At 42.6% G+C, this 16,635-nt stretch overlaps 1 protein-coding gene across 1 annotated transcript in view; it reads right to left on the bottom strand.

Annotated features, from left to right (window-relative positions):
• The window catches only part of ACSS3 (acyl-CoA synthetase short chain family member 3), a 124,207-nt gene that overhangs the window by 81,113 nt on the left and 26,459 nt on the right, over nucleotides 1-16,635 (bottom strand). Inside the window, exon 4 of the mRNA XM_044280551.1 lies at nucleotides 4,791-4,935. Within this exon, the coding sequence (XP_044136486.1) occupies nucleotides 4,791-4,935 (145 nt within the window). The remainder of the gene's footprint in view (nucleotides 1-4,790; nucleotides 4,936-16,635) is intronic.

The raw sequence follows: 16,635 nt of genomic DNA on the forward strand, positions 1-16,635 counted from the left end.
CCTTGAAGCTAGGCGTGCAGGTGGGTTCACGGTTGGCCTGGTTTCATCGGAAGGGTTCTTTCTCCTTTCCCGAGTTCATACCAACACCTCCTGGTACAGGATCCCAAGCTTGTCCTGCACCGGTATGAAGTTAATTTTTAGTTTGGTTACCTCATTGTTGATGTCCATGCCTGCCATGTGCCAGTGCTGTCAGCTTGGCTCGGTTTCTTACATATACCTTGCAGACATTCTGGAGATAGGCGTTTATCAGATTATAACAATTAAGCTCTTGGGGAATGAACTGCAATGGGGGTCTACAGTAAATGTTTACTCAGTGTAGTGGTTATATATAATATTACAATATGTTATCTGGTTTTAGAGCGAGTCGCTTTTACGCAATAGTACTTACCATATAAACTAAGCTTAGAGGTAAAGGGCATCCTTTACCTAAGACTATTTATTCTTCCTCTAAGTATTTAAGTCTATAAACAGAGGTAGGCCGGTTGATCAAGGATGCAGATAAAGAGACATTTCAGAGTTACGACTGAGTTCACACATTCTATGATCAAGATTTAGTTTTCTGGCAGAATCAAAAAGTTTCTGTCTCAGGTTTATTCCCGATTCTATGAAATGGTATTTTTTATCTAATGATAAATATCTGAGATATGTTGTCCTTAGACTTGCGCCCCCCCCCCCACCTAAATTATAATTTGGTACGTCTTCTATTGTGCTGTCATGAGGGATGAGTTGGAAAATATGAATTAGACTTGCCAGTAATTCGGTTTTCAGAGATTCCCTCATGACAGCACTCCTACATTCCCTCCCTTACTAACTACTATATAAATATTGCATCTAAGACTTTCTGAGGATTTTAATAAATCGGTTGCATCCATCCTGCTGTAGTAATCTGGAAAAACACTGGTGGATGGAGGTAGGAGGGACTTTCTAACCTCTCTGTTTCCTGTTCCAAGAAGGTCAAGGGGGAACGACCTCCTGTTGTGCTGTCATGAGGGAATCTGTAGAAACCGAATTACCGGTGAGTCCAATTCCCATTTTCCATCTGACAGCTGAATGGGCATTGCTTGGTATTCTCATACAGACAAATGTACAGTCTGTTCCCAGGAACCAAAAACCTCTCTAAGGGTCCATTCACACGTCCGTTTTTTCTTTCCTGATCTGTTCAGTTTTTTGCGGAACAGATCAGGACCAGATCTGGACCCATTTATTTTCAATGGGTCCTGGAAAAAATCGGACAGCACAATGTGTGCTGTCCGTTTCCGTTGTTCCGTTCCGCATCTCCGTTTAAATATAAAACATGTCCTATTCTTTTCCGCAAAATTCGGATCCTGGTACAATACAAAGTCAATGGATCCGCAAAAAACGGAAGACATTCGGATGTCATCCGTTTTATGCGGAATCCGTTCCTGGAAACACATAACAAATTTTATTTTTATTTTTATTTTTTTCAAAGAAATTCAAACAACTTTATTTGATTATTGAAATTTATACATGTTTCCGTTTTTTGCGGATCCGCAAAAAACGGATGACATACGGAAACATTTTCAGGAACAACGGATCCGCAAAAAACTGACCGAAAATCGGGATATAGGAAAATACTGACGTGTGAATGTAGCCTTACTTTATCAACAGCAATATAACCCCCCACCCCCTCAGATACAGTATATGGATATCACATAGGGTTCCAATGGTAAAATTACTCCTTACTAAACTGACTGGGTTTTTAGGATGCACTGCATTCACGCTAAATTAAATAAGAAAGAAAGAGACTGGTACATTTTTCTCCACGCGGGGCGACTTTATTAAAATAGCATCTTTGACAATTAGGCAAAAATTGCATAAAGACTTTAGTCTCACGGATTAGTATACCTGGCAACAGTTATATGTAACCAAATGTAATTATATATGTTATTATGGTTTCAGTTAAAACTTAAAATGATCTAAAAATCGGATTTCTTCTCTACTTACATAGTTCAGGTCATACACACAAGGTAGAGATCGAATGTGCTATAGAGTATCTTTAGCTTTCCATATCTCAGGCAGAATTAACATTGAGCAGTTGCAGTACCCCAGAAGGACTACTGCAAAGGGTTAAGTACTATTGCTAGAGTAAAGCTCAGTTCACACGAATGTGTATGATCCGTGGCCGTATTGCGGGCCGCAATACACGGCCACAGTTCCGTGTGCATTCCGCATCACTGATGCGGACCCATTCACTTCAATGGGTCCGCAAATCTGGAATTGCGGAACGGCCGCACGGAACGGGACCCCTCGGAAGAACTACGGAGTGCTTCCGCGGGGTTGCGTCCAGTGCTTCCGTTCCGCAAAAAGATAGAACAGGTGCTATCTTTTTGCGGAACGGGCGGTTCGCGGACCCATTAAAGTGAGTGGGTCCGCGATCCGATGCGGCTGACCCACGGCCGGCGATCATGCATTGTGGCCCGCAATTTGCGGGCCACAGCACGGGCACGGGTCACACACGTTCGTGTGAACTCGGCCTAAATGCAATGTTGGAGTTAAATGTTGTGATTTGTTACGTACATGCGCTTAATGGCATTGTATGGACAACATATGGTTAACAAAATGTCAAATAAAGAACTAGGTCTGCCCCCTGACTAGTTAGTATTGAGGGAGTCTAGTCTGAAGCAGCCTAGAGGAAAGTCTGTTCAACCTCCTGCACAACTAGGTCCAAGTTCAGAGAACAATAGTCTCTGAGCTACAACTGCCCAGTAAGTAGCCATACTACAAAAGTACTCCAGACAGAAAGAGAGACCAGACATCTGAGAAGGTCTAGGACTCCGACAGCAAGGTATTATGCTCATTTATGGCAGAAAGACTTTGCTGCTGTAGAAGGGAATATTGCAAAAAAGTCCTCCATACTTTGAGATGGACTTGCCGCCCGCATTTCAGTTCTGTACCCCTCTGTATAGAAATTTCAGAAGAACTTAATAAGAACTCGTTCTGCTGAGAGACTGCAAAGTGTCTTTAGAGAGAGGGAATACTATAACCACCATCAGTATTGCTGTCCATATGCTGCTATTGAGAGAATATCACGCTGTGATATACTTTGGAACTGTGCTTTTTGCTGCTATTTATACAATCCCTAGCATCAACTTAGTAAAGAAAGACTTTATTGCAAACAACGGGTCTGATCATTGTCTCCATCATTCACCGGTCCTGTCTTGGAGCCAACTAAACATCCAACATCAAGGGCACTCCAATCAACACCAGACAAGAGCCCCAATACAGGGATGTGCCCCAAAAAAAGAAAGGGTGCGCCCTCCAGTCACTTCATGGCCTTAGGGGGTGCAAGAGTGGAGATTGTAACTTGTGTGTACTACCACCACGCTCAGAGCCATCACTACCACTCTCATCCTCCATGCACGACCTAAAGGTTTGCGGCACTGTCATCCAATAATTTCATGCCAAGCACCCAAGGGGTTAATGCTGGGCCACTTGGAAACTGAGGGCTAAGGGTGGGCTAGATCACTAAATAAGGAAATAAGCATAAAGCTTGATTGTGGGCTTGACAGGTGATGGACATTTAGATGCTTTATATACAGTAGTACTGAGCGTGGTCCTCTACCTTATCTCATGGTAATTTATGACTTTTCAATTTAATTTAGATTTTAGATTTTTTTTGTCATTTATTTCTCTTTCAGCAGAGAATCTTGCTATTGGTCACAGAATGAAGGTCTGACATGTAGACAAGAATGTCAACGTGACAAGTGGGAAGTTCAAAGAGAAAGCTCTTAGGGCAAGATTTACCATCTCTCTACACCTGATTTTTGTCATTAAAAGTTGCATAACCTATTTTTATGACCTTTAAAATGCCATTGTACTAAATCTAGTTGCAACTGGCATTTGTATGCTGCCCATGCCAGTTTCCAAAAAGTGAAAGTTGTGAGGGTGGTGCATAGGTGGGGCCATCAGCCTGCCACATTTATCATACCTTTCACCAGAAACTGGCCTACATGATGACTGAAATTTACAGCAGCTACAAGCTGGAGTAGATATCATTCTGGTACACAGACTGCTGAAGAAGATATGTAAGTATGACGAGGCTGCGCCATATCAGAAATCAATTGCATCTTCTAGTGGTACAGGTCCTTTGCATCCTGCGGGCACAAATACAGTTGCAATCAGGGCAAGTACGGTTTTGGACAGTTGGTATCCATGGTCTTGATTTGGACCATGGTCCGCCAGTTGAGACCATATAGCAGCTGCATGGGTTGTATATTATGTAAGCCATTAATTTTGCCCTTAGGCTCAAAAAGTTAACAGTGGTAAATTCTACACAAATAAATTATAATAAAAACGACACAGGAGCTTTATGCTAACACCCTCAAATTCTGTCCCCTTAGATAGATGGCATTGTCTTACAAGAGAACCTTGCTCTCCTGGAACAATTCTGCTCTACCTTTTGCTAGCAAACCCCCTAATTTCGGTGGCACCAGCTGACAATCTAATGTGTAGGGTGGACTGCCAATTCTTCCCTGAGAGCAGGCGAAATAAAAATTGGGCACACGCATACTCAGCCCAACTTAGCATGCATGTGTATGGAGGGTAAAGAGAAATGCTTATCTAATACGTATGGTCAGACCTATACCCAGTCATGGACAGACTCTGTTCTGCAGGTTTCTTTAGTTACAGCGCCTTCTTCTGGCAGAATTTACAGGATTAAAATAATCCTCTAAATGTGAGTAAAGCCACACCAAGATGGCAGAACAATGTGAATTTCATTTTTTATTTGAACTCTTTCAGCACTTCTGTACTAGTTTCATACACTGTACCTGTTCATAGATCTCTTGGTAAGTGATAGCTTGCTTGGTGCCGGTAACAGGACTATCATGGATAACTGCAAATTGATTCCCTCTTCCATTTTCAATGTGACGGTCAAGAGCATTGTAACAAATATTAAGTTCTCCGCCAACGAACCTGGCATAGAAAAAACAGGATATTTTCTTGAAACTGTAATATACCGTATATGTATAACTAACAGGGACTGCTTCACAACATGCTTCATTAACATGAACATTTTGTCAAATCAGATTGTATTAGTTGGGAACACCCTGCGGCACTCAGATTCTCTGGGGCAATTTAAGCAAAGTTTAAGTGAAGACATGATATGCTCAAACCCTGGGAGCAAATACTTGGCACCATTTCCAGACAAGTTGATATTACATGTGTAACGGAAGTCTTGGCTGGAAACACTGATGTGTCCATATACCATGCATTTTTCATTAACTGATAAAGAATATCTATATTGGGTTATAGTGCACATAGGTCCAGATCTTCCATTAAGCACGAGCCCCATGCCTATGGGTGCACTTGGATCAGGGATGGATTAGAGTTTTTAATGCAGTACTTGCTATTTAAAGAGAAAGTGTCAGCTATAATTGTTTTCTGCCAATTAAACCCAGATAGTGTGACAAATTTTTCCTATTTTTTTTCTAATGTGTTTTTATTTTCAGATTTTTTTCATTTCTTTTCCTGAACATGATTATGGGGGCTGCCATCTTGCCAGTATTTAGAGGCATGCTTTACAGCGGCTACCATGGGCGACAGATACAATGGTCTGGAGAAGACTCATTGACTTATATGGGAGAGTTCTCTAGGCAGGCTCTGTGACTTGTGCAGATGGCAGGAGGGAGTAGAAGGATCATACATGGTGAATTTCGATATTGACATAGGACATCAGGCGAAATACTGGAGACACATTAAATAGACTGTGGGGGAGATTCATCAAAACTGGTGCAAAGGAAAACAGGTTTAGTTGCCCCTAGCAACTAATCAGATTGATCATTTCATTTTCCAAAGGAGCTCTGAAAAATGAAATGAGGAATCTGATTGGTTGTTATGGGCAACTAAGCCAGTTCTTCTTTGCGCCAGTTTTTATAAATCTCCCCCTCTGTGTTAGTTTGCCGGTGGTTATTTGTGTCGACCGTTTACTCCCGGTGTTGGACAGAAATACAACTTTTCCCATCTCTAATCCTTTGTTAGGGCCCTTTCACACTTGCGTTGTCCGGATCCGGCGTGTACTCCACTTGCCGGAATTACACGCCGGATCCGGAAAAACGCAAGTGTACTGAAAGCATTTGAAGACGGATCAGTCTTCAAAATGCGTTCAGTGTTACTATGGCAGCCAGGACGCTATTAAAGTCCTGGTTGCCATAGTAGGAGCGGGGAGCGGGGGAGCGGTATACTTACAGTCCGTGTGGCTCCCGGGGCGCTCCAGAATGACGTCTGAGCGCCCCGTGCGCATGGATGACGTGTTCCATGTGATCACGTGATCCATGCGCTTGGGGCGCCCTGACGTCACTCTGGAGCGCCCCGGGAGCCGCACGGATGGCAAGTATGCTGCTCCCCCGCTCCCCGCTACACTTTACTATGGCTGCCAGGACTTTAGCATCCCGGCAGCCATGGTAACCATTCAGAAAAAGCTAAACGTCGGGTTCGGCAATGCACCGAAACGACGTTTAGCTTAAGGCCGGATCCGGATCAATGCCTTTCAATGGGCATTAATTCCGGATCCGGCCTTGCGGCAAGTGTTCAGGATTTTTGGCCGGAGCAAAAAGCGCAGCATGCTGCGGTATTTTCTCCGGCCAAAAAACGTTCCGTTACTGAAGACATCCTGATGCATCCTGAACGGATTTCTCTCCATTCAGAATGCATTAGGATAATCCTGATCAGGATTCTTCCGGCATAGAGCCCCGACGACGGAACTCTATGCCGCATCCGGACAACGCAAGTGTGAAAGGGCCCTTAGATATTTTTTTGTTGTCATATTTTGTAATATTGCAAGACCAAGATGTTTAAAACATAACCATCTCTTAAAAAATAGTTGGCCGATTCCATCAAAATGTGAGGCTTCTGATTAGTGATGAGCGACGTTTAATTAGATTCAGCTGCCCCTTAGTGAGCAATTATTATCATGAAGTGCATTTCTTTGCAAGTAGCGGCCTAGTCATTGAACCCCTCAGATGTTGCGTTCATCGCTGATTGTGGCATCAGAGATTAAAAATTAGGGCGTTCCGGGGTTAATTGGCACTAAAAGCCGCTGCGTCCATCTTAATTGAAGATCCCGAGCGAAATCTTGTGTGGTGAGCGATGATGTCCTCAGGCAGGCCGACGTGGTGATGTCATACATCACTGCGAATGAGATTTTGCGCGGGATCTTAAAGGGAACCTGTCACTGGGATTTTGTGTATAGAACTGAGGACATGGGTTGCTAGATGGACGCTAGCACATCCACAATACACAATCCCCATAGCTCAGATTTGATACATATGCAAATTAACATAAAGAGTCATATCTTACTTGTGTGACCAGAGAAGAGTCATATTTTCAAGCTCTGACTCATCTCAGGTTAATTTGCATATGTATCAAATCGGTTTTTATACACAATAAAAGCACACAGAGCTATAGGGACTGGATATTGCGGATGTGCTAGCGGCCATCTAGCAACCCATGTCCTCAGTTCTATACGTAAAATCCCGGTGACAGGTTCCCTTTAAATCAAGATAGCCGCAACGGCCTCTTCGAGCTCAAATGAATGAGGCTATTATGGTTTTTTTTTACCACCATTTCAGGGAAAATAGATTCGTTACCATGAAGCACAAGGAAATTCGGATTGAAGTCCACTTTGGATGCTTCGATTCACTCAACCCTACTTCTGATGACTGTTATTTAAAGTACCTCTTAAAGGTAAATGAGATAAGAGTGTGACGTGGTCTAAGTCCTCAGGATAAAAAAGTCCAATCAATAGAGCAATCGAAAGACAAAACTTTGACCTAGCTAACTCTTCCTTTCCCATTTCAAGTTGACTTAAACTAGAGCGTTTAGGAGGAGAATGATTTCTTATGTTATGAGCTCTACTGCTGGGACAACAAATGTGAATTATTTGAGGCCTGGAGGAAAATAAAATAGGAATAATTAACTATCACTCATTTTTTAGGAATATATTAAACGTCGAGGAAGAGATAAAAGCACAAAATGTCCTGTATCCTCCTGACTGAGCTTGTTGTGTAGTGGAAGAACAGCTTTGCCTCCTGATGAAAGGCTTCGCTAATGTAGATACTTCCCAAGAGGCCAATGTCCCTAAAGGTTTATAAAAATGACGACAAGTAGAGCCAGGAGAAAACTGTTAATCAGAATAATGAACTGGAAAGCACATTCTGAATAATTGGAACTGGTTATTAGTTTCTGATCATGATCACCTGCCCAGGTTTTGAATCCTTCCATGCATTTGTCTTGGAAGGCATAATTACCTACATGGACAGAATTTATATTCTCAGTTTACATCTGTTCCGGCTGGGACAATTATAAAGCACAACTCTAGCAATATGGCCAATTTAATAATGTTTGCAGTTCTCCGGTAGCAGTCATTAGCAGTATTTATGTGGTCATATTGCTGCCAACTAAAGAACTAGAACTATAATGGCAAATGTACGTGTCTTGTGTGCCTCATTAACTACTCATACAGTGAGCTGGGCCCTGGTGGATAAGAAGACACTTATTACAAATGACACATGAGCCCAGGTTTACTAATGTTTGAGCCTGGGATTTGTCTAAAAAGTGCTGCAATTTGTTGCCAAAAAGGGTTTCTACAACTTTTTCCAACTTGCTCAAAAGGGGGTGTGGCTTATCAGAAGGGGTGGGGCTTCAAGGGAAAAGGGACAGGTCTAAGATTTGACATTTTGCACCAATATAGTTCCACAGTTCTGGCGTTAAAGGGGTCATCCAACCCCTATAATGCCCCCCCCCCCCCCAAAATGCCCAGGTACCTCATATAGATTTTACTTACCGCTCTGCCCAGGCACCTGCATTGCTCCTGATGCCCGCACGGCCACAGCTGCATCTCCCCATTACGAGGATCAAAGAATCCGGCGATGGGGGAGCAGCCAATAGCAGGTCGCGATGGGAGGAGCCTTCCTAGCATTCTTGCGTGTGACACTCGGGAGTCTCGTTCCCAGGCATCAGTAGCGACGCGAGTGCCGGGTAACAGTGTAAGTATAACCTGTTTGAGGTGTCAAGGAATTTTGGGGGGCAATACAGGGGTTGGATATCCCCTTTAAAGTCTGTCTCAAAGTAAGCCACCCTTAGTTGGTATAGAGCTAGACAAGAGTGTCTGTCCCTGTGCTACATTTATCATTCAGCCTGAACCCCTGTGATAAATCTGGTGCAGGTCTAAGCTTACACCTTCCATAGGATCAGTAGATATACCCGAAACCTAAACTTCATCACCTCCAGGTTTTAATTTATTTTTTAATTTGGTGGGCAAGTTGGTCTCTATGGATCCCATCATGGATTTCTAGCATTGCCAGTTTTCAGCACTTTGTAAACCAGAAAAAGTAAACAATATATACACACAGGAGACTGTGCTCACATTTTATAAATCGAAAGTTTAGATTAAAGTTTAAAACATATTGTAAGCAAGTCTTAGGACCCTTTTACACGGGGCAGGTATCAGGGTGATTATCAATAATGGCCATTTTATATGAACCATCATTCCTATTCATTGCCCGATGTAAAAGTGCCACTGTTCACCTGACAAAATAGCAAATGCTTGTTCATAAGATGATCACCGTTTTCATGACTCACCAAAATGTACGAGGATAAACAATCATAGTAGCGATCATTCACCCACAATACATACCTGACTATTGCTGCATGTACAGTAAGTGTAGCCAACAAGCAAGCATAAACATCTGCATTCCCCATCGTTACCTGCTCTGTCCTCCTGTGTCAAAGGGCCTTTATGTGTTGGATAGGTGTGCCATTTATAACAGTTAATACATGTTTTTTATTACAGGCAGATATTGATTAGTGTTACAAGTACACTTGCATAAATGGCCCCTAGCTTTCTCTACTGAACTAGAATATAAAAGTTTATCTTTATGATTTCAATGGCCCGATGTTCAGGACGATTATCAGAAACTAATGTTCCCATGAATGCTAGTTCCAGATAATATGCTAAAATGTTCAGCTACATTGTAATTTCTGGGCAGCAGATCACGCTGTCCAGACAGTGATCTGCTGCCCAGAAACAATCCAGCTGTATGAGGAAGAGCGACAGCAGTAGCCATACTATGGAGGCGATTGCTTCATGTAAATGTAGCTCTTCATCTCCACTAACAAGCAGGCTCATCGCCTCTGTGGAAATCCAGCTTCAGGTTTAACCTGTAGCCTGAGGTTGTTTTCCAGGATGATATCACTGATATGTTATCAGTGAGGGTCCCATACCCCGCTCCCCCACTGATCTGCCATAAGGGTCTATTCATACGACCGTAGGCCATCTGTGCCTGTATTGCGGACCACAAGCGGCGGTTCCAAAATATACGGGCACCAGCCGTGTGAATCCCGTATCACGGATGCGGACCCATTGACTTGAATGGGTCTGCAATCCTCAAAGATATGGCGCAGTGCGGAGCATAGGCACAGATTGGAAGCGATTCTGTCGGCTTTTTAGTCCGTGCCTCCGCACCACAACAGATAGGACATGTCCTATCTTGTGCCGTATATTGCAGATCGCTGACCCATTCAAGTCAGTGGGTCCGCACTGCAATACGGGATTCACATGGCGGGATTAGTTTTCCAGGTCAGTACAATTTTTTTATTGCATTTTAATACCGGAAAAAAAAACTAAAAACCTTAAAAAAAAAAATGTATGTTTTTTTCCACCACCATATAACTTTTTTTGTAGTTATGCTTCCATAGCTGTGTGAGGGATCATTTTTTTTGCAGGGCAATCTGCACTTTTCAGTGATACCATTTTAAAGTGTGTGACTCTGATCACATTTTGTCAAAAAAATTTGGGGAGTTGAAGTGACAAATAATGCCGAATTGGCTGGCTTCGAGTTATTAGTACAGTGTAACAGGTTCCCCGATCTCAGCTGTTTAGATGCCGTGGTCACATTTGACAACGGCATATTAGGGGTGAAATGTATGCGATCAGCTATACGGCTTATCGCATACATGTGCCGCAGGTCTCTGCTGTTTGTAACACCAGAAACCCGGCGGCTATGGTGCCAGCTGCAAGGTCAAAGTTTAAAGATGCGACTTCCGCCGTACTTATAAGGTGGAAGTCGTGAAGGGTCAAAGACTTCAAATTTAGAAAAAGGACTGCATGTTACAAGGTATGTTGTATTTGTTCTATGCGAGTCTCCCTTGGAAAGATATCCTCCAGTCTGCCAGTCAAATAACACCAGGGATCACAGAGTCTAGCCCAGGTGTCATCAACCTCTGCACCTCAGATGTTCTAAAACTGAAACTCCCAGCATGGACACTTGCTCAGCTTTTCTTGGAGCTCCCATAGAAGTGAATGATGCATGCTGGCAGTTGCAGTTTCACAAATGGAATGTTAGAGGTTGCTAATATCTGATCTAGTCTCCTAACAGACAATACCCCAATAGGGGCCTAGTAGTCGCCATTCTCCAAAGCCAGAAGTTATTAAAGATGGTTTCTTGTCCTAAGCTAAAGGCTATATCACACTGGCCGTTATTTTGGCCAATAATTTCTAACGAGGGATTACATGAATGCTCGCATGTGATCATCTTGCAGTGTAATGCTGCCGCCATCGGGCATTTCAGATTTTTAAGCGTGCCTAAATATCAGCACTTGCCGGGGGCAGATCAAGCAGTCTAATAGTCATCTGCCGCAAGCAAACCACTAGAAAGCATGGGGACGAGTGATGACATAGTGATGACTCCTTCCCATGCTGCAGAGGAAATCACTGCATGTAATAGCAGTGGTCTGCTCCGCTAGCTAGCGATTGCCGGGAGAGAACGCTTCCCTCCTTACAATCTCTTGCTGATCTGCCTGTCTAATACAGGCTTTAGTTAGAAGTGATGATATACAGAAAAGTAGAAGATATGATGCCATAAAATGCAAAGAGCTATAGGATTTGTTTGGCTATCCTCACCTTTGCCATTTTCATGTGTGCATTTTGACCTGTCATGTTCTGTTGAACCCTGGAAAGGAGTCACCCTTTCACCCTGGAAGTCAATGGGAGAACCCCAGGCACCCGCTGCTCGGAAGAGAAGAGGGTGTCTGGTTCACCAAAAAAAGGTTAGAAATTTATGGAAATACCATCAAAATTGGTTTGGAAACAGCATTAAGAGGATAGCTGGATGCGTCTTGGACTCCTATTATCTACGACATACAATAGACAGCCAAACAAAGGCTATATGCCAAAAGCCACATATGTGCAAGCCATCAATCTATCCATGAGACAGATAACAGGCTTAGTCAGTATATCTTACAATGGCAGTCTTGTGCACTATGAGACATTTCAAACCAGCTTTTATCTGACTTGAGCCGGTAAGCCTCAAAGTTACTTCAGATCTGTTGGATGGCTTGGGTGGACCTGCGCACCTAGATCAATATCATTAGGGAGACAAAGTTTTCTGATTGTCCTAAAATAATATTCAAAAATCCTTTCTATACAGTTTTGCATAAACATGGGCATATGGGAAAGATATGCGATCTACACTACTCATGAACAGCGCCATCTATTGGTTTCATAGTCTTATGACAAGAGTAATAGTATTGTCATAAGACTATGAAACCAATAGATGGTGCTGTTCATGAGTCATTACAAGCAGGGCAATAGTCCTCAGATACACCTTAGCAAGCTTATATTACTGCAGATAAAGTGCTAGAAGATGTGTGAATGATAGCAGAAATCCGATATACACTTCAGTGTTAGCGCAGGCTGAGTGCTACACGGTGTGTGGACTCTGTTGAGCAGTGTGCCCCACTTACTAGCGCCCCAACAAGATGAACAGTGTCATCTATTGGTTTCATAGTCTTATGACAAGAGTAAGAGTCTTGTCATAAGACTATAAAACCAATAGATGGCGCTGTTCATGACTCATGAACTGTGCCATCTATTGGTTTCATAGTCTTATGACAATACTATTACTTTTGATGGGGTTTTCATCACTTTCTAACCTTTTTTTTTTATAAACCAGACACCCTCTCTTCTTCAGAGCAGGGGGTGCCAGGTTTGATGCTCGGGTCTCCCATTGTCTTTCACTGTATTAAATTGTACTCGAGCACTCGCAGTATTTGGCAGAGCACTCGGATGTGCCGAGCATAGCGATGCTCAAGCTGAACAGCAGTTTGGCCGAGCATGCTTGCTCAACACTAGTGCTTGCATTATCACCATGATATGGTATTGCAGTACCTCAGTGGGGACACTACAAAGAGTTAACTAATGTAATTTAATGTCTTAAGTTAAATGTAGTGATGTACCATTACAATATCTTTATATGCACTTTATACATTCATAGCAATGTATGCGCAACATAAGGTTAACTTTGGGAGAACTCTTACGTTGCCATGGTGATGGACTTGGTCCCACCCCTCTTTCCAGTTAAGAGTTGGTGTCTAGCAAAGCTACAGGGAAGACCTACATATGTAAGGCACACAGCCAGAGAATCTTCATCTGAGGCTACAGCTACCACAGCACCCACTCTACTACTAGAGTATCCCTGAAGGAAAGAAACCAGACATCCTAGAAGGTCCAGATTACAGGCCGTGCAAGCTTCAGACAGCAAAGTATTTGCTCATTTATGGCAGAAAGTCTTTGCTGCCGTAGAAGGTATTATTGTCTTTGGCACGTATAAAACATTGAAATTGACTTTACATCCATCATTTTGCCCGGGAAACTGTGGTTATCTTGGGAAGTTATCGAAGTATTTTTTGTGAGAATCAGGTAGTACTAAAACTAGCGTTATTTTTGTTGCCTATGCACTGCTATTGAGAGAAGATTGCACTTTGGAACTGTGACTTTTGCTGCTATATGTCCTACTACTACTACTCCTACCATCAACTTAGTAAAGAGACCGTTATCTGTTGCAACCAACCAGCCTGATTATTGAATCCATCATACGCCAGCCACTTCATCTGCACTTCTGCCTTGCACGCCTGTCAAATACCTAACATCAAGGGCATCCCTCTAACACCAGGCAGGAGCCCCAATACCAGGGTGTGCCCTGAGGAAAGAAATGGTGTGCCCTCCTAGTCACTACACCGCCCCAGTGAAAGCCAAAGGGGTAGTTTGCCACTGTGAACTGTAAATACTTTTATCACCAGCATATCCACTGCCACTCTCATCCTCCTCACAGACCCTCCCCAGTGGGTTGCTACAATAGCCGGGTGGTTTTCTGAGAATGACCTGCCCACCGTAACATACAGGTTTAGGTACATTGGAGCCTCACCACAGCTTTTCAACAAATGCAGTTGAGCATGAGGCCTTAACATCAAAGAAATGTCATACGTGTTAAAATAAATCAACATTGTGTTGTGTTCATGCAATTCTTTTAAACAAAACGACACCAGAACATTTATGTAATTGTAATGATAATTCTGCCTAACTCTCCTCCCTGTGCGAAACGAAACTGAGGCCAGTAGTCAGTGATCGAATATATTTTTATATATAATTTTTATATACAATTTTTATTTGGAAGTTGCTATCTACACCTGCAGTGTACCAGGTAAACTTTGTTTAAAGCAAAAAGAAAAGTCGATACATGATAAGGTAATGTGCCATACGCGTTCCATTTTTCAAGGTGAAATTTTTTGGCAAGTCTTAAGCCATAAGTGTGTGTATACGAAAGCCTGTTTTAGAAAGTTTGACCTCGAATATATTTTTCTTTTTAATGAGCAAATAGACAGAGTAAATATAAAACACAGGTGTGTAGGACTCTGGAATCTGGTATTTCAGTATGGTAAAATGTGTTGCGTTCAGTTTGGGACAGTATATGTGCATTACTTACTGTTATAGTTGGGTACAATGTGTCTTGGTGGGATGGGTTTTCTCCTTGTGCAGAACGTCAGAACTGGCAAGGATGAGTCTTACAGGGCAGGTATGTCAGACTTTCACACTTCCGTGTCCGTGATGACATCTGAGACAAGATGGTCAGTAGTGTTCACCGAATCGAAGTTCAAGAAGTGGACTTCAATCCGAATTTTAAGGTAAATTCAATTCGCCACAAGGCTAAATTTCCTTGTGCTTTGTGGTAACAAATCAATTTTCCCTAAAATGGTGGCAAACAAACCATTCATACTCACCTCATCCATTTGCATGGAAAGAGTCCTCCTCCGCCGCCATCTTGATTGAAAATCCCGCACGAAATCTTGTGCACGGTTCCCCGTCATTGTGCCCGCTATTCAAAGAAATGCACTTTGTGACAGAGTAATTAGTCACAAAGCAAATTTCTTAGTGAAATTCGGCAAAGCAGCCGAATCGAAGTTTTGAGAACTTCACTCATGGTCAGTGATACATCCATGAAAAGGTCTATGAGGGGTCCTTGTTTGGTCAGTTTTTTGCCTGCCGTGTCTCATCTGTATTTCATGGACACGGCTAGGCTGAAAATTATTTTCCTGGGCATATCTACCAATGGCCTGTGAAAACCACAGAACAAACATGGATGGCATCCATGTCGCGACTGTGTTTTTTTTGGACCCCTAGACTATAATGTGCATGAGGGATTTGGACAAAAATAGGACATGCTTCCGTGATGTTGCCACGTACCCATGATCCATGAAAAATCATGGATTTGTGAAAAGACACATTAAAGTCAATGGACACTGGAGAGGTCTTTGGAGACCACGAACAGCACAAGTCTATGATTCACTGATGTGTGAAAGAGACCTAAGGCTAAGTTCACACTTGAATTTTGCTGTGGTCTACCATTACACATTTTTGCAGATAAAAAGCTTGCTAGATCTTAAATGCAGTTTTGGACTGAACCACAAGGGTACAGGTGAATCCTTTGGTGGGCCCCCAGTCCCTCACCCCTGGCACATGATACAGTAGACTGACTGCACTACATATAGATAGGCAGCATACAGTACCTTAACCATTATTTAACAAACTATCCAGTTTATTATTAATGCATTGGAAGGTGGAGAAGACTTCTAGGCACAAAGGCAGGTCAGCCTGGACCCACCTTCTTGAGGTTTCTGCTGGGACCCCATGATTTATCAACTTGTAGCATCTTGCTGCTGTCTGCCGCTGGGTGAGCAGGTAGTATTTGCATGTATCCGTATGGTGGGCCCCCAGAATTAAATTTTACTAGTGGGCCCTAGGTAGTGTTGAGCACGAATATCGAATTTTTATCGCGAATATCGCCACTTTGAGAATATTTAGAATATAGTGCTATGTATTCATTATATAGAATATTCAGCATTTTTTTCCATCTGAACACATGATTCCACTCCTGCTTCTTGCTTGTGGGCCAATGAGAAGGAAGCAATGTCAAGTTCACAACAATACTTAGTGCACCAATCAGTAATCTGTAGTCAGACCTGCTAAAATGTGAAGTTGCGCCTAGTGCGAAAAAATATTCTAAATCACTGCCAATTAGGGAAATCGCGAATATATTGGATCACTTGACTCTATCTGCAAATAAAGCTATTGTAATGTTCTGCCGTGCCAACGAGTTTCTCCAGTCTCAGGAAACTTCTAGCAGCTTGAAAAATGTCGCAAATGTGACCCACGCCTGTATTTCGTGTTACGAATTTGCATTGCCGATTTTTCGCATTCAATAAAATAATCTCGAATTCGCGAATATATGATGAATATTCTACAAAATATTTGTGAAATATCGGGAATTCTAATATAGCCCC

The sequence above is a fragment of the Bufo gargarizans genome, chromosome 2 (genome assembly GCF_014858855.1).
Source record: "Bufo gargarizans isolate SCDJY-AF-19 chromosome 2, ASM1485885v1, whole genome shotgun sequence".
NCBI lineage: Eukaryota > Metazoa > Chordata > Amphibia > Anura > Bufonidae > Bufo > Bufo gargarizans.